At 49.0% G+C, this 21608-nt stretch overlaps 1 protein-coding gene across 1 annotated transcript; it reads right to left on the minus strand.

The window, feature by feature from the left end:
• Positions 1 to 809: 809 nt before the first annotated feature.
• On the minus strand, positions 810 to 18829 carry ST8SIA2 (ST8 alpha-N-acetyl-neuraminide alpha-2,8-sialyltransferase 2). Its single transcript, XM_026856069.1, has 6 exons — positions 18813 to 18829; positions 18548 to 18610; positions 16423 to 16551; positions 15639 to 15896; positions 13039 to 13332; positions 810 to 3309 (listed from the first exon to the last, which is right to left on the minus strand). Exons 1-6 carry the CDS (start codon positions 18827 to 18829, stop codon positions 3024 to 3026), a joined length of 1047 nt encoding a protein of 348 aa, XP_026711870.1. The 3' UTR covers positions 810 to 3023.
• Positions 18830 to 21608: the final 2779 nt, after the last annotated feature.

Below are 21608 nucleotides of genomic sequence, written 5' to 3' on the forward strand. Positions count from 1 at the left end.
ATGGCTGCTCGATGGCTGGCAGCTGCCCCCAAATAGCCCAAGTATCATCCACCTACTGCAAAAACTGCGGCTCCCTGTGAACGTGAAACTCCGCTCCCACTGCTTGGGAGCAGCACATGGGCTTTACAGCTTGCTGAGCTGCAGGGGCTGGGGCTTGGCGGAGCCAGGTCCCAGCTATTTGCTGGGAACAGAGACAGTGAAGTATGTTTCCAACCTGAGGAGCTGCTCAGAGCAGCAGACTGGAGGACCTGACGCAGCCCACTAAAGGGGAAATTTCTAGATGCTTTTGTGCATATGAACTCAGCAGGGACCAACCCGCGTGGCAGCGATATGAAATGGGAGCTCAGCCATTGATTTCAATAGCTGCAGGGTCTTGCTTTCGGTTTAATGCATTTTTAAAACAGGGGTGAGCAGGACTCATACTGGGAATAGAAACATTACCAGCAATTTCATCCCCCTGAATAATTTGCCTATAACCTGCCTGTGCTTTGATCCAGAAGCTGCTTCAAGGGCACGTGAAATGCCTTCTCACCCCCCATCACATCCCTGTTGTACTGCTGTTAGATTCAGCTCAATAATCTCTGTAGGCACAGTGAGGACATCTTGGTGACTTCAGGTGTCCCCCTGGCCATGCACCAACATCCACCCCAGATGGGCAGATAAGCCCAGCCTTCCCCTCACCTTCACTTGCAAAGAAGGTTTCAGGGTCTCCCCATTTAATCCCATGGCATTTTATGGTCTTGCCCTCCTTTCGCCCTTCTAGTCAATGAAAATAAATACAGAATAAAAATAAAAACCCTGCACATTTATTTCATTTCTTGTATTTTTATTTAAAAAGAAGGTTTGCTAACAGCAATCAGTACCGTGGCCCAGGCCCCTCAACACTACAGTTGGCTTTAGCAGTCCCTGCGGCTTCATCCCTACTCTGTCCCTCCTCCATGCCGGGGACAAACCAGGGAAATATCCAGCTTTAACAACCACTCCTGAATCACAGGATGCTCCTTGGGATTGCAGACTACTTCCATCTTGCAGTTTTACTTTCTGTCTTCTATCTCAGGAAACCCCAGAGCTTAAGCTGAGGTTCACAGCCAGGTTTAGCTTTATTGTGCAACTAAATTCAAGAAAAAAAAAAAAAGAAAAGAAAAGAGCCAAGTTTCAAAAAAAAACATAAAAGAAATCATTTTCTGGAGTTGGAAAGAAACATCCCCTCGGTGGCAGATTAGCCCACATTTATCCAGTATAACATTGCTTATACCTTAATCTTAGGCATCTTCATCTGACGCTAATTAGCAGGCTGGAGGCTCCTACGGGTACAGTAGCTTCTACGTCCCAAAACATGAAAGTGAGCTCTTCCTTTTAACCACTGGAAGCACTCCGTTTTTAAAGAGACAATGTCAAATATTTCAGCCCCAAACTACACTTTTTAACTTCAACACAGCAGTAGGAGGAGGCACAAAGGTGACGATACCCTGCCTTGAAAGCACTGCAGTGCGCGGCCAAGGCTTGCCTGTGTAGTGTTATTTACTCTCCCACAAATTAAACCCAAACTGAATTCACTGAACCCTGGACTCGCCCGCATTCTGACACTGAGTGCTAATTAGGAGACAAATAGAGTAGGCTACAGAAGCAGAAAATTAAACAGGCTAATCAGACCAATCTAGTTTCTTCCCTCAAAAAACCCAAAGCTTAGAGAAAAGCAAAATGCAGTTATAAAAACTTCTTTATATTTTGCATTCTCTCTGAAAAAAAAAGGGAAAAGATAATTCCTTTGACGTTCATCACTAGGCAAACATCCATCCAGATCCATCTGACATCCTATTTAACTGTTCAAAGTAAGAGCTAATCGGAGCTTTAAAGAAAGGACAGAGAGGGACTTCAGGAATACAGCGCTGTTCTCTGTGGAGAAAGCGAAAATAAATTATTTAGACTTGACAAAGTCCCTTGAAGTTCTGCGGTCTTTCTGCTTGGCTGGGTCTCAGGCCTATCACCAATATATCAGCGGTTATTTTCGGAGGGGAAGCGAAGGCAGGCTGCTTAGCAGATAGCATTTGGGAATTAAGAGCTAGATGTACTTATGGTTTTCACAAGCCCTGACAGATGTTGAGTGTCTTTGACTGTGGGACAGTAAGACACTTAATACTAATGATGCTGGTTTGCAGCATCAAACCTCCTTCCTGCCACATCCCAGCGTCTTTGCTCCTTTCTCAATTGCTCCTTATGAAAGGAAGAGAAAATACATGCTCAGCATCCTCCTCACCATCCACCCGGCTCAACACCGATGCACCGGTTCTCTGGAGGCCCTCACGTCTCTTCTCCAAGCAAATGTCACCGGGATCAGCTTAGCACAGCTCCCCACCACTTCCTGAAGACCGAGCCACAGCCCAGGAGGCTTCTCCCTCACGTCTCCGAAGGCTGTGCTCAGCCTGGTAGTCCATGTTTCGGATGGATCTGCGTGTGACTGCCGGGCACCGGTCCCAGCCGGGCAGGAGACAGGTCCTGCTCGGTGCCGCAGGCAGCCCCTCGGCTGTGAGAGCCGCCAACAAACCTTCCCTGCCCACCCCGCTCCCTGCCCCTTCCCCTCCCCGCCACGAGCACGGGGCCAAGAACCTGCCTCGCCGCAGAGTGCCAGCGCCGGCGTCCTTGGCCAAACTAACTACCAAACCTTGGACCAGTCACAACAAACGGCTTTAACGTTTACCCATCACCTAACATACCCTCAAAAACCAAGGCCACCTTCACACCTTTGGACGTAGGTCGAACGCCCTTCCGAGCCCAGCAAGCCCACAGCAAGGGGTCTTGCCCAGGCCAGTCACGTCAGATGCTCCTGCATCTCTCCTGCCCCTTCCTTGGTGAACACCAAACAGTTATAATACTCAGGTCAATATATATAGGTACCACGTATATATATTTGTGTCGCTGTTCTGTGCATTAACAAAGACAACCAACCCCACCAGGCACCACACGTCCTTTCCACCCCCTCCCCTTCCTCCCGTGGCTGTGCAGGAACGCGGCCAGGGACCACCCTACGTGGCCCCATCGCACTCCCCCACTGTCAGCTTCAAGGCTCCCTGCTGGTGCAGCGTCTTTAAGGCTTTGAACTCCAAGGGCATGGTGTGCGGGCTGGCCTGCGAGGTGTAGCCATACTTCAGGCTGTCGTAGTAGTGGTACTTGACCGGGTTCTGGTTCTGATCCAGGGGAAAGGGCCAGAAGCCGTAGAGATAGATCTGGTTGCAGAAGCGGGTGGCTAAGGTGTACATGAGGAGGCCAGTGGTGGGTCGTTTGATATGCACCTTGTTCGTTAGCCAGTACCTGCAAAGGGAAAGTGAAGTATGTTACTCCCCCGCACATGAAGCTTGTTCTTGCACATTTTCTCTCTCCAGCCTTTAACTGAGATATATTGGTGATTCAAAGTGAGAGGTTTCTGACTAGCAGAAGAGTCCTCCATGCCAAGAAAAAACCTCTCTAGGGATTGCTTCATGAATAAGCATCCTCCTGCTCCCTGTCTGGCAGTTACATCACACTTGTTGCTATGGCATTGAAGTATCTCATGCCTCGGCAATCCTTTATGAAAAACAAATTGTTGCAACAGCGGCCTTCAGTACTTCAGCCTACAATTATCTTCCAATCAACCTAGGAGATCAATACCACGGACCAAACCATCCACATGTCAAGTAGACTCCAGCAACCCCTTGAAGCAGACACACTCTCACACACACGTGCTGATGATTTTCATTGATGAATGAAGATTTTTACTCCGACAGTAAACACAGAAGGGCTGTAAAAACGTTTGCCTCGGAATAAAGGGTCACCAGGCTGCAAGAGCTAAAACGTGCTGCTGTGTTCCCATTATACCCAGTGATTGCTACTCTGATCTTGGACTAAAATACATCACACACTGCAACATCGGTCCGTGAGATAGACAATATTGCAATATATGGTATGTGATACAGAGGTCAGCTGTGCTCGCTGCTGTAAAGTGCATGAGTTTCTATGAGGGATGGAAAAAAGAACAGGGGAAGGAGGTGCCCTGTAGTGATGCATGAGCAGAAATGGTATCAGCAGTTGTATTTTGGGCTGCCAATAAAAGTTATTGCAGCATCAACATTCTGCAAGAAGATGTTTCCAGTGCCCAGTGTTTACTGCACAGGCAATTTACTGGATTTGCTCAGCAGAAAACCACTGTCAGAGGAGCAAAATCGGAAAGCGAAAGTTTGGGGGAGGTAGAAGATGCACCCCCTTGGGTGCACTCCCTCCTCCCCTGGCATGTCTGATGCCAGAGCTGCCCCAGAGCAGGCAGGGATGCTGCAGGCAGCGCATCCCACAGTTCACAGCCCGCTCAAGCCCTCAGATTATTTTTCATAGATATTTCAAAGGGCCTGAGTTCAGGTGAGTGACTGGCAGCACTTTGGATAAAAAGCATGAGGAAACAGAGCAAAGCACATGGCACTTCTGTGGTCTCGCCCAGAGGTTTGGGACCACTGTCGTACATGGAGCCATGGTAAGTGTCTTGCTCCTCATCTGCACTTTCTGCCGGGTTCCTGAGGCTCTGGCACTCAGACAGCGGGAACCCTTGGGAGAGCTGAGCCTTAATCCTGCAAATTAGCTTTTCACGAAAGCCATTAAAATTTAGCAACCAAGGCACAAAACATACTTGCTTGTTCTCAGCCAGATAAGAGAAAAAAATCGACTTTTCTGGTGAATCAAATTCTGGAAGCCGAGTGACATCCTTGGTGTGTGCAGGAAGGGCACGACACAGTTTACTGGGGTCTCACATCCCAGGGGTGCCCAAGTGCCTCCAGCTTTAGTAAAAGACAAGTAAGATGTTTTGGGGAAGTTCTCCTTGCCTGACTTGTCTCCTCAGCATCCAGCACAAAAAAGGAGCAAGAAACTGGGGGAAAACTGATGAGAACCACTCTCTCAGAGGCACAGCATGTGCATTTTCTGGGCTTGCCTGGCCATATGGGTTGTGCTATGGGCACACAGCAAAGCTTGCTGCGGTGCCAAGGTAATCTTCTCCCACAGGTAGCCATAAAACAGCCTCCTTGATGAGTTTACAGGTAAGCACATTAGACCCCTGGTGTGCGGAGAGAAATGGGAGATTATCACAACCATTTAACACTGTGAATTAGGGTATCCTCCCGCAGCAGGGAAACCACCTGGGAAGAACTATCACACCACATTAACCAGTTGGTTTTGGGGGAAGACAACTGTCTGGGTTTGTCCTGCAGCTGCTCTAGCCTTAAAACTATTTTTATCAATTTACTAGCTGGAGCGCAGAAAGATGCTGGTGATCTTACACCTGCCCAAAATATTAACTTTAGGGTTTTGTTGAGAGGCTGTAAAAACTCTATGAACATACAGCGACCCTGACAGCGTGATGAAGTGACCCTTGCACATGGGCACCACTCGTGACCACCAACGTTTCAAGTGTATTAATGATAATAAAAATGATCTGGGTCAAACACAGAAGCGCCCTACAGAAGCGCGCTCTCCTCTGTAACCCAGCACGCACAAACAGCCTTACCAAGACCAGTAAGTGTCCACAACCAGTACTCACAAACAGCCCTACCAAAACCAACCTGGCACATCCACCTCAGCACACGCAGCTAGTGAGCACTCAATAATATTGGGGCAGGTAACAGTGACAATTCAGTTTCTTATAATAAAAATTAAAACCTGTCTCTTTTATCTGTATTTCCCTCTATGGCAGGCACAGCATTGCAAAAACAAGAAGGATGACAAACCTCGCTCCTAGAGCATCATAAATCTTCGCTGCTGGCTATAGCTTTGGGAGGGAGTGATGGACTCCAGGTTGTCCCAGCCCACCCACACAGATGAGATACGTAATATATAATGCCCAAACCAAAGCAGAGACTATACCAGAACACTTGCAATTTGTTTCCCGCACAGTGAAGGTGGGAAATCCTCCAGTGAGGTCTGGGAAATACTTTTTAATGACTGGTTTGTGATGGGGAGTGTGGGAACTACGCAGGAAGATCTCCCTCTTACCTCTCCCACCACTGGCCAACTGAGGCAGTGGCCACATTCCTGGTGCAGGAGAGAACAGCTGGGGATGGAAATAAAACCTAATTAATTCTGTAAACCCAAATGAGGTTGTCTGGGCGCACATGGGATGCTGTGTCAACAGCGCACCTTTAATATGTGAGGTTCGGGATTTTAATTAGGAGGAAAGATAATCTTGAAGCAGGCAGTAATTATTTTTCAAATTGGCTACACCAATCACCATAACTATTAACTGCAACATTTTATGGAAAGAGAGAGCAATTAAAAGCGAAGAGCAAAGAGCAGTCCTGAAATCTGATACCTCCTTTCTCAGAGCGGTTCTCACAGCGTGGACCTCCTTCAAAAGCTGGTGCTGTGTCGTTTCTGTAAATAAACCCTCAGGGTGGAAACAGCCACAGAGATACGCTGGTGCCTGAGCGAGATGCAGCTAAGAACAGGAACTGTGATGCTGTCAGGCAAAAATTGTCCAAGACAGCTCTTGTTTCGGATCATGATAGTGACAGATGGGAAATGCCATCAGATCTTCAAGGTCATTTTTAGTAAGGAGGGAGCCTAGACACAAGCCTGAGCACCTACTTGAACTAATACTTGATGGTAGCCAAGGACAGAGGCTTCAAGAAGAGCAGCTCAGAGTCTCATCCTAGCTGGTAGGTGGTTCTGGTTGCTTCTCAGCAACAACAATTTTCCAAAAGCTTTCCAAGAAACTTAAGAAGTCTGCTAAGCAGAACGGCACAGCACTGCTGCCAGCTGCCTGACCATCGGTGGGGCGAGGGGTCTGCACTGCAGCAACAGGGGAAGCGACCTCTGGATTCCAACTTTAAATCCCAGTGGGAATCCTTCAGGAGACAAAACGCTCTGAAACTGCCCCTAGGAAGCCACAGCTCCCACCTGAGCCAGGGAAGGTGGCAACCTCCACATCACACATATGGCAGATGCACCCCACCACGCTGACAGCGCTCATCCTCCCTCCGCGCCACCAAATCCAGGCAGCAGAGCCTGGCCTTGATTTGGGCTGAAACACTGGGTGCAAAACTCCTCCCTGCAGGCAGTGTTTGAGGACCACCAGCAAGGGCAGGGTCCTCTTCTGTGGACCATCTTACCCTTCTTGCCCTTACCCCATCTTACCCATCACCTCCTGATGTGCCTGAGAAAACACTAAAGTAACTTGTACCCTCCAGGTAAGGGTTAATCTGCAGGACAAAATGAACAAAAAAAATCCATCGCCCTGATGAAATGAATAAAAAACTCAGGTCAATGAAGAAATCAAGTTTCAGCAGTATCAGCTGCATCATTTAGTGATACTAATCAGAATAGCTGAAATAATGCAGTTTCAGACCCTTTTGAAACAGCTTATTCATAAAAGTGTGATACAAACACAAGCTGTTGTGGAGGTGCTAGTCCCTGACTGTCAGAAGCATATTATCAGTCTGCCACACACATCCTGCTCCCATTAATACTCACGAAAAACCAGCTACAGATAATCAGAGCAGGTGCCCCGACAGTGCTCCATACTCATGCTGGCTGTGGGGAGGACAGGACCTGCCGGTGCTGGCAGGGCACAGCACGTGTCCCCGCTGCTGGGTGGATGGAGATGAAGTGATGGAGCCCAGGGAGCAATCGCTATGCCCCATCCAGCTTCTCCCAGCCCTCTTTTGTCTGTCACCTCCACCAAAACAGCCGTGTACAGCCATGAGATCTGTGCTGGATGGGAACTGGCAGGTCCCCATGCAGATTCACGCTAATGCTGACTCTAAAAGCTGGCTGTGGAGTCAAAGGTGGGCTTTGTTGCCAGGCAGGGCAATGCCCAAACACCAAATAAAGCCTTTACATCCAGACTGGGTATGTACTGTGTGGCTTGGGTCTGGTTTTGGTAACTTGGCACAAGCAAATCAATTCTGAATCACACATAAATAACTTTTCTCCTCCGGGTCTTGAGCTCTGCAATGCCTGTTCAAACACACATGGTACTCACACCCACAGTTTAAAGCGTTTCTAAACAGGCAGAAGAGGAGAAAAGTAACTGGGAAGAGGATTACTCTATTTCTTTCCCCTTTCCTTCCTACACCCCTCCCCTTCTTTTGACAAAGAAAAGACTAAATCTTCTTCCAAATTAACTGGAACAAATTAGAAGTCTTGGGGTCCCAGTGCAGACACACCACAGCTTGGGTAAAATGTGCCACAAGTGCAGAAGGGGTGAGAATAATTGCTCACACAAGGATTTATTTGTGGGATCTCCACACGTGGCTTTACAGGACATTCGTAGTCACATCTTGTGAATGGCTATTTTCCCCCCCTACACCCTTTGGTCATCTTCTTCCCTCACCTGAGCACAGGACCACTGTCCTTAAACTGCCTGTGGGACCAGAGAGGAAGGGCTTTAAGGCATGAGTCCCCAGGGCAGATAAGCTTTCAGAGAAGCCCCTGTAAGCATAAAGTACCATAAGGGACAAAGGATGAAATATCTAGTTTAGAAGTGGGTGACGTTGGCTGATCAACAGCAGAACCGATCTTGAGACAGAGTGAAAAAAGATGAGGTGGGAGATCTGTGAAAAGAAAAAGCAGCAGCTTAGGTTTGATGTGTTAGAGAAAAGGGGAGCCTGTGAAGGGATGCAAGAGTGGGGTGATGCAATCAAAACAACAGTTTAGGAGAATAATCTGCACATGTGTCCCCTGCATGGCTACCAGCAAGGTAAGGCTGCTGGAAAGGATGTGGCATGAACAGGACACAAGACCAGGAGGGACCAAGGGAAGGTTTCCACCATGGCTGACAGGATAGGAAAGGCAGCAGCTGAGCAGCAATTGCCCTGAAAAATCACCAAAGACTTAGATGTTGTTTGGGTGTGAGGACCCATGGAGACATCTGAGGCAAAAATGAATCCACTTTATGTCCCACCAGGCTGCAATTCTAAGGACACGTGGCGGAGTAGCACTGCACAAGCTACAGACCCTGAGCAAGGTGATCACTATCGCAGAGCGCTCGCAAACTGTCACAGCTACTTGAATGTTAAACCTAATGGGAGACCTAGTCAAGGAACTGGAAGATTTATTGATTTTTTTTTGGCTTTCAAGTAGCTCTTAACAAAATCTTATGGGATTAGAATTGGTTACTGCCAAGAGACCCTCGTGATGGACTCAGAAATGCTAGACTAGATTAGACAAGGCAAACTGAAATGTGTCCATGAATTCTCCGCAAGGAGTGATAGTCAAACCTCCAGACACAATTATTTTCCCCTGCTTCCTGCATTTCATGTTATTTCTCTAACAAAAGCTGCTTGGCAATAGGGATTACAAGGCTTTCTGGAGACACTAACAAGATGACTTGCTTGCTTCTCAGCCAGGAGACGAGCAGTGCGCTCGCCAGATGAATTGCTCAGGAGACATTTTATAGAATCGCACCGAAGCGAGACACGCACCCCTGAAACGCATGGCACCGTCCCCATCCCCACGAGCTGGCTCCCTGCCATGGCTCAGCTTTCCTCCTCAGCCTTAGGTAGTGATTTGGCTTCCTTCCACCGAAACGCTGATGGCTCTCTCCCCTCCTGGCATGAAGATGGTGAGTTTAACCATGTAAGAAGAGCCTCCATCCTATTGCACAGCCTATCCAGAATCATCAACACAAAAAGCTATCTACAAACATTTAAGACACCCTTCCAGCTAGGAAGGTGATGTCTCAAATGATGCTGTTAAGGATGACAAAACCAAATGCTTTTTACTTATCTTAGCAACGCACACTCCACAAATACCCCAAATGCACTGAAAATTATAGGAAAAAATGCTCAATTGCAACTGAAATGCATTCTGGTCTAGGGGAAAGCAGAGCAGGACAATAAATATACTGTGGTTCAAGGAGGAGTCAAGAACCCACAAATGCATTTCGCTGATAGTGAAGGAAGAAGAGAAAAGGCAAAGCTTTTGTAGTTGAATTGAAATTGGCTGAGATGCTAGCCTTTGTAGAAAGTGCTATTCCTTGAAAAAAAAAGAAAAATATAAGAGAGTGTCTTGGCCGAAAAGACTTCCCCTATTTCTTTGTGATTTCCAAATGAGCTTAGGATAAATTATAAAGGGTAGCTTTATCCAGCAAGGGAGAAGACGGGACATCTCTGCAACTGCAGCCCCTGCAGCCCAGAGGGATGTTCTGTGGGGCTCTGTGGATTACTGATTCTCTGCTGTATGCCACATGTCACAAAATGTATTTGTTTCATAAGTCTCATATCTGTCAAAGAGAAGTGTAATGCTATGAACCGGCATGTTCCGCAGAGAGCTGGAGAGACAGAGGAGGTCATTGGAGACCTTACCCCTGCAACGGCAAGGAGTTCATCAGCAAAAATATAGCACGATTGTAGGAATTAGTACCACAGAAGATGAATAAGTAAACTCAAAGTGATTCTGGTCAGTTTGACCTGAGAAAAGATATTCCTTCTTCATGCCAAACTACATCATATCCATTACCCTGAGCAGACGGTCAAGACAACCCTATAGGCACCTGAGAGACTATTTCCTATACAGCACTAGGAGCATCAGCACACCTTGCCTTCCTCAGCTGCGGCCAGTTCATTCAATACTGCCTGAATGACTCTTAAATCCATTCAAATCCACACCTGAGGAGACTGAACCAAGGAAAGGGTTAACACTGACTCTAGCCTTCCCCCAGAACAGCACAGCCCTTCGCCCCCCAGCCCTGGGTGGTCCCGCTGCAGCCTCCTTGGCCAGGCCACAACACACTGGGCAGGGGTTGAAGTGCTCTCATCAGTTCTGGCTTTCCGAGGGGGTTGCAGTTTTAATTATATTAATTGTTAATTAGCAGGCATCCTTGTTTTCCTGCTGATAAGTGTGAGAGCAGGAGGGCAGGTCAGGCAGCAGCTCCCTTGGCTTTGAGGGCAGCCCCTGACGAGGGTTAGCAGTGGCTTCTGTGGTTATAATTGAATTAGTGCTGCCTCTGTGCAACCAGGACCCACCCTTCTCCACTGCCCCAGAGCACGGTGACTAGCCCAAGGGACAGGATGGAGGTCTTGGCTGTAGCTCAGATCAGCAGGTACTTAGAGCCTGTCATCAGCATTGGCCAGTGCCCACCATTTCCATCCCAGACACCCACCAACAGGAGATGCTTCACCCACTTGCTGGTCTGACTTATTGCGCCCCTCTGCGCCCCAGTAGGTTTTCAGAAGCCCAAATCCACGTTCCTTACATGGGACCCCATTCAAACCCATGGGAACACCAAAACATGAAAAAGGAAGACACTGCTCCAATTCATGGGGGTGCATCCCTCCAGGCACCAAGAGACAGTGCTGAATCCCTGGGCTTGTCCCAAAAATCCCCGCATCTCCTCCAGCCAGGCAGGATCTGCCAGCTACAGGTGGTGGCTCCAATACGGCTCTGTGGGAGATGCACGGGGACAACAGAGCACCTGCCAGCCTGGCTGGACCGCAGGGCTGCAGCACAGAAGGGCCTGGAAGGTGCTGTGAGTTGGAAGATAAGCTCAGCAGCAGAGCTTATCGAGGCATCCTCCTCCTCTCCCATGGGAAAGCGATGCCCAGACCTTGCCAATCCCTCCGCAAAGCTTCCTACGGGAAGTTTCTGGCAGTGGGAATGGCTGCCAGCACAGGATTAGCAGCCTGTTGATTTAAAGGGCTTATTACAGGAGCTTAATTCTATTTTGACAGATGAAAGTAAGTCAATTACAGCTAGAAATAGCTCAGAATTTGGGTTGTGGGGTTTTTTTTTCTTCCTCTCCTCCCTTTTTGTGAGTTGTGGTATCATTTCCTTCCCTTTCTTTACCTCAAAGCCAGCATTTTCTGCAAGATGCCTCCCCCTGGGCTGGGAAAGCTTCAAACACAGGCACTTGGGGCAGACATGGCTCTTCTCACCCGTTATTGTTGCCTGTGATGAGCCGCAGCACCAGAGCCTCCACTCCCTCCCAACCTGCTCAGGCTGTCTGTGGAGCTGCCCTTCACACCCCCCTCCCTAGAGCATCCCCTTACGCTTGATCCCATGGGAAATGACCCCAAAATCTATCCTGTGCTCAAACCCTGTACTGACGCACAACCTGAGTTTGGACAGAGCAGCATCCAGCATGGACCAACTGGCCAGAAGAGCTTGGACTCAGAGGTGTGTGGGGAAAGAAGTGATCAAAGCAATCAAGAAACATTACTGCTGAGGCTTAGAGGTGGGAGCACCAGCTACACGAGTGAATTCCCATACTGGGAGATCAACAGGGTCTGATCAGGATCAGAAAGGACAGCTACTGCCACTAAACCATCTCCAGCATAAGCCACCACCTTCCTAGACTCTAAATGCCTAATGAATCATGACGCTCCCTAGAGAAATAAAGCAAGAGCCTATCCCATCCCCAAGTCATTTTTACATAGAAGTGTCACCCCTGGGGTGCTCTCTCTTCTATAACCTCCCCATCCCCACCACACCTGTGTTTCCCACACACCTGAAATTGCAAGAAGAGAGCAGAAAGACCCCTTTCTTCCCTCCCAGTAAGTCCATTCACCACCACCTGGCCCTGATCAGCAGGATCAGACTATGTCAGTCCCCTCCCTGCCTTGGCCAGTCATTTAAGATGAGCAGTGCAATTAGCACCATTATAGGCATGAACAGCCCTTGGGCCTCTGCTGCCACTGAGCCCATCCAGGCTGCCATGAGCTCCCTGACCCAAAGAGCTGTGTGAGACTCGTAGGTGTCACTCAAGCACAAAGTGACAAACCTCACCACATGTCTCCAAGGAAAGCCCTAACCATAGGTTGGGGAGTTATCATGGTGACACCCAGGCTTACAGCCAGGAAAAGACTGGAAGACTTGGGCTCACTGTATGGCATGTCTAAAGCCCCCAAAGAGCAGAGGAGGGAGCCCCACTTGCGAGGTGGTCTCCAGTTCTCATCTGGAGTCCTCCTCACAGTCTGCATAAAGAAACAGCTCGTGCTGTTTGCCTCCAGCACAAACCCATCGACTGCTCTCCAGCTCAGGAAGCTCATGAAATCCTGGCTCTGAGCACACCAGAACCGCTCTCACCCTCGGACAGCATGCAGCAGGCGCAGGGAGGGGTAAGCAGTCCTGACGTTGATGTGATGCTTCAGGATGAGCTCGTTCACCCACTCCACTCGCTCCTTGCCCCCCTTGGCCATGAACGCCGGGATCCAGAGGATGCTGCCATTGAGGCTGTGGAGGCGTTGCAGCAGCTTCTCCCTCCAAGTCTCGTTCACCAGGTCCTCAAAGGCCCGTTGGATGACCGAGGGGTTCATAGTCACCAGGTCCGTCTTCACACCCACGTCCTGCGAGTACTCCTGGACAGGGGCCAGGTTGCACCTGCAAGGGGAAACACCAAACAGACCTTTACAGAGGATGTGAGAGAGGGCAGGGACAAACACGAGGGGTGTTTGATGCCAAAAGCCGGGGCCAGTGACAGATTTGCCCATTCACCCTCATTTTTGGGAGGGGGGAGGAGGGACAATGAATCTCTGCAATAAATTTGAGAGGCTCTGAACTGGTAATGATGAGCCATCCTAATATAAGGTCGTCATTCCTCAGCATGCTGGCTTGTGTGTGCATATTCCTCTGGGGCAATGCTAATAACAGACATGACTCTGGTGTCTGGTGGGTGGGTTTGTACGGATTGGTGTCTCTTCTGGTGTGGTTCAAAAATAACACATAGCAACAAACCACCCGTCTTTGCTGCCACAGCAGATTTGAAACTAAACAGCCTTTCCCACGCAAGGAAAGCGTTCACCTCTTAATTCTGGCCCTGCTGGGGTAATATTATCCCAAGTCCCTTTTCCTTCCCAGTGAATCTCTGCTTAACAGCAGACCCGGTGGCACCAGCAGCAGTAATGACACCAGCAGGCGGTGGATGCCAGGACATGGTCTCCACAGGGTTTGGCTGGCTGGAGGCTGTGACCTTGAAAAATCATCTCTTTCTGTAGCATTAATTGGTGCCTCCTCTCAGGCTGTGCACGCAGATATGGGCACACACGATCCCCAGGGAGCTCCCATGCCACGACCTCCTGCATCACACCGGGGCTGAGGGGCTGCAGGATAAACTGCCAACAGATCGCCCTCGTTACACGGCGGTTTCCTACAGCTCCTCGAGGGGAGCCGCAGCAGTTAAGCTGTGGCTGTGCCAGGCACGTGGCACTGTGTGAGTGACACCGGTGACCAGCTGATGGGGGGGATGCAGCGAGATGCTCCCCAAGCACAGTGAAAACCAGCGGGTACCCACATGTTAGTACACTGCATGCTCTCCTGTGGTGTTGTACAGTGAAGTTACAGTATTTAATGAGCAGGAATTGCATCCTAACCATCTGCCTTGATAATCAGCCATTGCTACTGTTTTCCTGACTTTACAGATGGGGAAACTAAGGGAATGGTGTAAAGAAAATCCAGCTCCTGGCACACAGGACCCTTCTGATCCACTCGTCACAGGAGTAAAATCGCTGAAAACAAACACTAGATCTGAAAGGCAAAGCTGTATGCTGGATGCAGAGCTCATTGCTGGTCACTGCCAGCCCTGCTGAAAAGGCTGCCTGGATGGAGCAAACCTTCATCAGGAAGATGCAGATCCGAGTGGTGGCTCAGATAACCCACGGTGAGAAGAGCACGTCCACGCCAGACCTGCACTGGCATACCCGGTGGGAGAGAAGTTGCTCAAAATCCCAGTGCTCATACCCAGAAAAGCTTTTCTCCTGCAACTTTGCTGCCTGACACGAAAGTCCCTCTCTGAACTTTGTCAGAACTGCAATAAGCAATTTTTGCCTTTGCTTACTCTGTTACATTTAAGAATGTGAACGATAACACCCTGTCCCCCACGGACAGGATGAAGCTGCTAGCAGCCGGGCAGGCTGGAGCAGCCGGGTTGGAGCGAGGGGCAGAGGTGACATTATCCTCGTTCCCACGTCATGCCAGGGACTGCCTCTGCGAGCCGCTGATGGATTAGGCTGTCTTCATAATAGACTCGCTAGAAAGCAAATATCTGCACATACATAAATCATCAGCGGACTCCTACAGCCCCTCAGCTAACAGACGTACACGGGTGCTGGGGATGGGAGGGCTGCACGCTCCTCCTTTCCACTTCAAGCATCTTTTGTAGCGAATTCGGTGTGTGTCCCAGCGTGGGTCAGGATCTGCTGCTGCAGGTCCATGGGGCAGCGCATCTGTGGGGACATCGGTGCTGGGGATGGAGCGGTCACAGGGGAGCATCAGACCCAGGCGTGCACAAGTGTGGTGCCAGGGCACCGCGTGGTGCACCTGGTGCTTGAGAGCAGAAATGATCTTGGGGAAGAATCCAGCTTGTGTCCGTGGAAAAGTCCAGGACACCGTTTGTTTGTAAGAGGGTGAGCATGCGGGGAAAGAGGAGGGAGTGCTTGGGACTGGGGGTGCTGGGGCTTAATGGTGTGCCATGAGAAGACACGGGGTGCATCTGCAAGGACACTAGAGGAGCGCTTGGTGGTGGGTGGGAGAGTTTGCAGCAGGGCATTTGCATCGGTGAACTCCATGTGTGCACATGGGGCTGCGAGGCTGTGCTACACCATGCGATCGGGACTCCGGCCCCTTTCCACTGCTCCGAAACCCCCTGAAACCCCCCCAGCCCCACCGCGCAGCAGGGTGCAGTCCCCTACCTTATCACAAAGCTGTGTGCATCGATCTCGGGGCCGCAGCCGCTGCTGAGCAGGACCCCCGAGTTGCCCACGATGGCACAGGTGGGGAACTGCTTGCCCTTGAGGGGCGAGGTGCGGGGCAGCAGCTCGTACAGGTTCTGAGAAACGTTCATGGTGCTGTCCCTGTCAAAGACGTAGTGGATGACATCCCCTGGCTTCAGCGTCCCCTTCAGCACCGAAATGTCCTTCTCTGCATCCAAGAACTTCAAGATCTGTTTTCTGAGGACAAGGAAGAAAATAGCTCTATCAGGTGAGGTACAGAGATCACTTGGGTCATACATAAGATGAACTCTTGCCTCCTGCCTGCCCTTGCTCTGTGGCCAGTCCCAGCCAACTGATGCTCTCCAGGGACAGCTTCCAAACAGGTATCTCTATCTTAACACCTGTTCCTTCTCCACCCCTCCCTTCTCGGGGCAGGCTAGCACGGTCAGCCCATCACTAGGGGGGTTCCCTGCATTCACCCTGGGTAAAGGCTCTCCTTCCCCCCTCCATGACCGGTGCACACTGGTTCCACTTGGCCTGGAAAATGGGGGCTCAAGTGCTCCTTTATCTGTCGTTGCAATGCCAGAATGTTCAGCCAGGAATTCATTTCCAAGTGATCGCTTACAGATATGAAGCCCAGCTCAGCAGGAGATAAGCCTTTTATTTCTTTCTCGACTTCTTTAGATGATATACAGAGGTAATTTGCCAGCTTGCACTGGAGAGGACCAAATCTGTCTCCTGTCCTATAGGTAATTACCAGTACCTGATCTTCAAAGAGAGTGTCTGGTTGTGTCTCCATTTGGATGAGGCTGGTTTAATGTTGTGCTTAATGCTTTCATTACTTCTGTCAACAACAGCTGGAGACGAAGAGTCATTTATTACTACTTCAGCTCTAGAGAAAAGAAAGACAGGGAGACGGAGGGAGACAGGATCCGTTAGCATCCCAATGGCACTTCTAATCACTGTCTTTGGCTCTGGCTGCTGGAATTCAAACTTCATCAGAAAAGCAAAATTGTAGTTATTAGCTAAACAAGAACTGAAAGCCTGTTTGTATTCTGCTACACTCAAACAGACAGACACAAATCCTTAAATACCTGCTTGCTTACATGAACACAGACTTACAGTCAGGCACAGCTCTACAGAAAACACAATCCTACACATCTAGCTGTAGAAAAGCATGCACACAAAAACACAAGCAGGCTCCATAAAGACAGGCTGGAAGATGGACACTTGCACACAAGACACCCCAGAACCCCAGGGAGCACCCAGAATTCACCAGGACATCTCCTACGTGGGCAAACGAGGTTGCTGCCCTGCTGCCTCGTGGTCACACATGACCACCCCAAAGGGGAGCCAGCTCAGCTCCTGGAGAGGGTTAAAATCTTCAACAGAGAAGTGCAACCTCCACTTCACCCAAAGGAGAAATTAATTTAGCTGAGCTGCCGAGTGCTGCTTGTGAGATTGGACTACGAGCATCCTGTACTGAGCAGGGGGAGGCTGGCTCACTGGTAACTTTTTCTCCTGTTAGAAGAGCACTAGAATTTCAGCATCTGTACCGCCTGCTCCAGATCCAGAAATGAGCAGGGGGACGGGCAACAGCCAGATGCTGCAGTTTGAAGATGATCACCGGGAGACCCCAGCTTTTAATCCTTGCTCTGAGAAGCAAATCAGACCCAGCACTTCAGTGCCATTTACATCAAATGGCACGAATTAAGGGAGCCTCTGAATATTTGATACCAGCCAGCCGCCCTCCAAAGAGAACACCCAAGAAACTCATCAAGAAGCTGCGTGTGTATCCGCGGCCCTGAAAAAAACCTTCACACTTCAGAGCGCTCTGAAAAACACAGAGCCAAAGCACTTGCTATCAGCTAAAGGGAATCTCCTTCTCTGGTGCAAAGGGCTTTTTCCAGCTGGGAAATGGCTTATAAATAAATACAATTATAAAAAGCATATAAACCTCAAGGAAGGAGAAGAGTGAGAGATGGGGCAGAGCCGGTGGCCCAGGCTCATGGACAACATCCAGCTCCCGGGAGCACATCTCCAGCCCAGGGAAGATGCTCCCAAGGACACACTGTGGCTCACACTATGTAATGTTTAAGAAAGGCAAGGAAATGTGTTCAGGAATGCTGGCTGCCAGTGTCCTTGTGCGTGCTTTTACAGTACCTTTCCAGAGGCTGCCAGTCGAGGGTGTTGGATTTTTTTGCATCTTGCATTTTGCCCCATCACCTTGTGTGTCTTGCAAAGCTTACTGATAACGTGTCAAAAATCATAAAGGAAACAGGGTAAAGAAATCTTGGGAATAACTATGATTTTTCTGTTTGTTGTCCATTTTCTGTGTTTTGATCATGGGTGGTGACATCATCACAGAATGACATCACTCACTCTTTCTTGCGTGGTGTCACTAAGCTTTGCAACCGTGCCGCTTGGTAATGCTGAGCTGACATGAAATCACTGTAAAAACAACACAGACAGACACTGAATGAAGCTGCGATGCCATGAAATGACTCTGCGACGGAGCGACATTACTGAAGTGCATTACGATAAAACCGGATGGAGTTCTGATGTCAAAGACAGCGATCTCTCTTCTAATAGCACGTAGTAAAACTACGAAAATGGCAACTCTATCACTGACTTATTTTCACAATAAGTAACTCTCTCTTTCTCATTCTCTCAATCACCGCAACTTGCAGATCCTTGGTTATTTGCAAATGATTATCGCACTGAGCTGGGGGATGAAGGGGGAGAAACGATTAAGAAAATGCAAAGCAGAAGTGAAAAGAAACAGATACATTTGCTAAATAAGAACAGCACTATCCAGCGAAGAGGAGAAGCAGATTAATAGCTGCCTTACAGCAAAAACAAATGAACACAAAATCTAATTTACAAACCTATTAGATTTGCTATGTAAGCTGTTCACAGCTGATCTGATTGTACCTCTGCCTCCAGAACTCCTGCAAGACAAAGGAAATGCATTATTTATAAACCCAGCTCCTCTTTGCCAAGCATTGTTCAACAGTCAAGAGATCCTGCTCTGAAGGCCTCCAAACGGAGACACTGCTGCATGCTGCATCGTTCACATCCCACCCCATCCAGAAGGGAGATGTCCTGATGCCCGTGAAGGACTTTTCACATCCATCGTCACTGCTGACCTACTGTGACCGTGAAATCATTCTGGCAAAAAAGCTCCTAACCAACCCAATTAATAATACCTGCGCGATCTAACCAGCCATCAAAGACATCTGCTCTCCGTCGTCAAAGCAGCATGCAGTCTCCAGGTTGCATTAAATACATCTCTACTTTTTTTTACAAGTCAGGTGTTAGCAGCACATAGAGAAGGTCTCCTCCATCTCCAGGCTGCCAAGGGACTTTCCCTGTCCTTTTCAGGTGTGGACGGAGCTGAAAGATCTGGATAGGATTCCCACCACTGTCATCATCTTGGGCTTTCATTTGAGACCACCCAGCATCGCTATTTTATCCAGACTGAGCCACCAGCCTCCTGGGTGACTTGTGGAGACCTCATCCTCACAGTGCCACCTTCTCCCAGCTTCTCATGGGACCCAGGGCCCTGATCCAGCCCCCTCCAATCCCATGAGTACCCCGAAGCCCCTTATCCCCACCTTTGCTGTAACCTGGCTGAAGCTACGAGGCCAACTCATCAGTCATTCGCATGCTGGAGCTGAGACCTGCAGTGACAGCCTTGTCACTCTCATAGCCTGACACCACTGCACAAGGACAGGTCCCAGACCTGCCCGAGCAAGACCTATGGGAACAGACAGCCAAAGTTTCCAGCACCTATATGATGCTATAATGAAGAACAGGTGGGAACAAGCCCCTTCAGAAACACATGCCACTCATACAACCCGTGAATCCTTGCTTGAACAAGTATTGGTCTGCATCTAGTTGGCTGCAGAGTCCCTCCTTACGTTATCTTGCTATTTTGAAAGGGGTCACAAAGAACAAGTCGCCCACTTCACCATGCTCAGTGTGAGCTGAGCTCCTCGTCAGACACATTTTAACTGCCATGTGCTCATTGCTCTGTTTTATTGTTTCTATTGCACAGATATCCAAATGAACATGCTCATAAAGAGAACCAAATTCTCTTACAGCAGAAATATTGTTACTGGAAATACATACCTTAATGAAAATGTATCTCAAGAGCATGTATTTCTACCAGTCCTAAAAAAATCCCAAATGCATTAGACATAAATGAAAAAGTAATAGTGTGCGTGAACATTTGGTGCTATCAAAAAATATTTTCAGACTTGTGGGATGCGACGCAAATCCCTTTCGTTAGGCTGAGCGGAGCCCTCAGCACCGCATACCATCAAACCCTTGGAAATGCCGTGGTGGTTGACCCCTTCCTCCCGCCTGCTGGAGAACATCTACGGCCAAGTCAGAGCACTTCCCACTTCAACATTCTCCTCTCTCCTTTGACAAACCTGAGAGTTAGCAAGGGGTTTCATTCTTTGGTGCCTCAAGGGAACAGCAGGACTAGCTTATTCCTGGAGCCTATTGGCATTTAACAAGCCTCCGCTTTAATGGGGTTCACCGCAGGGTGTGGGAGCAGACTGGATTAGTGTGCAAACCACGCATCCTTTCAGAGCCATCTCCTCTGAAGGAGCCTTCCAAATGGGATTCACACTCCTTCACACTTGCTGTAAGTCAGATAGGGACTGGATTAAGGGCTTAGAAAAAGAAATGCTGCTCCCTGAATAAGTGCTGGTTCACAAACTCTGAACAAAATTAGGAAGAGGACAAGACCTGTTTGCTCCCACCTCATCCATGTATTGTGCTACGGCAGGACTGATCTGAAGTATCACAATGTATTATTCAAATGCATTTATCCAGTCGGGCTTTACAGGGCCCCAGCGACAGGTCTGTGCATGTCTCCTCCTGAAATTAAGGCAGGCGTCGGGGCTGGAGATGCCGGCTGTGAGGAAGACAAGTTGAGAGCACATCTCCCAGCTCCCTGTGCAGCAGAGGTGGTGGGGAAGCCACTCGGCTGCCCAGATCCCCCCGTGAGCAGCCCCTCAAGGGCAGTTTTGGGGATTACTCTTTCTCCCTCACACACTGCAAAAAGCAAAAGTTTTCAAAATATTGTAACGCAGAGGTTGAAGTGTTCCGCTGTCCTACATGAACATGGAGGGGGCTGCTCATCGGCGGAGGAGAGCAGGGCTCTGCTAGTCATCTTCCCATGACTTGTTTCCTGGCACTGGGCTCACTGCTTTGCTGGCCAGCAGCAGCCTGGATGCTCTCATGGACACCTGAGATGCTGGCAAAGACACTGCTCCCTGCACCAGGCTTAGTTTCTCTCTCCGAGCCATGGAGATTGCCTGAAGCTGGGACATGATACTCGGCTGAAGGTCTCAGCTGGTGTAGAGAATCCTAAAATGCTCCTGTGGTTTCAAAACCATCAGCCTTTGGACCCTTTGTGTACTACAGTGCAACTTCTAGACGTCTTCCCTACAGATCTCTCTTTGTACAGCTGAAGACAACGTGTGCTGGGAATATGATACCATGGGGTGTTATCACCCTGTCCAGCCACCCTGCTCAGCTCAGCCCACCAGTGGGTACCAGCCCAGCAAACCAGCTGCCCAAAACACCCATGCTTTAGCCAAGCATAGTATTTTCCAAGGTCTGCTATACTTCATTATCAACACAGGCAAGCCAATATTGCTGCACTGCTTCACTTCCCCCACCTGGTAGAGGAAAGCATTAAGAAATGGAATGCACTAATTAAGAGGCATACGTTAAAAACAAAAAGTCAGCCCATTTTATTATACCTTGCTGACCTGGAGTTTCAAATCTCTTGGCTTCAAAAGGCAAAGACCAACTTCGATTAAAATTGCACAGATAGGCATTGATTTTGAAAAGCTTTCTAGTGCTACACCATGTTTAGACTGAATTGCCTTATTAATCTAGTTGTTATCAGTTTGATTGTATAGCCAG

This window comes from Athene cunicularia (assembly GCF_003259725.1).
Source record: "Athene cunicularia isolate RWA chromosome 10 unlocalized genomic scaffold, athCun1 chr10_part1, whole genome shotgun sequence".
NCBI lineage: Eukaryota > Metazoa > Chordata > Aves > Strigiformes > Strigidae > Athene > Athene cunicularia.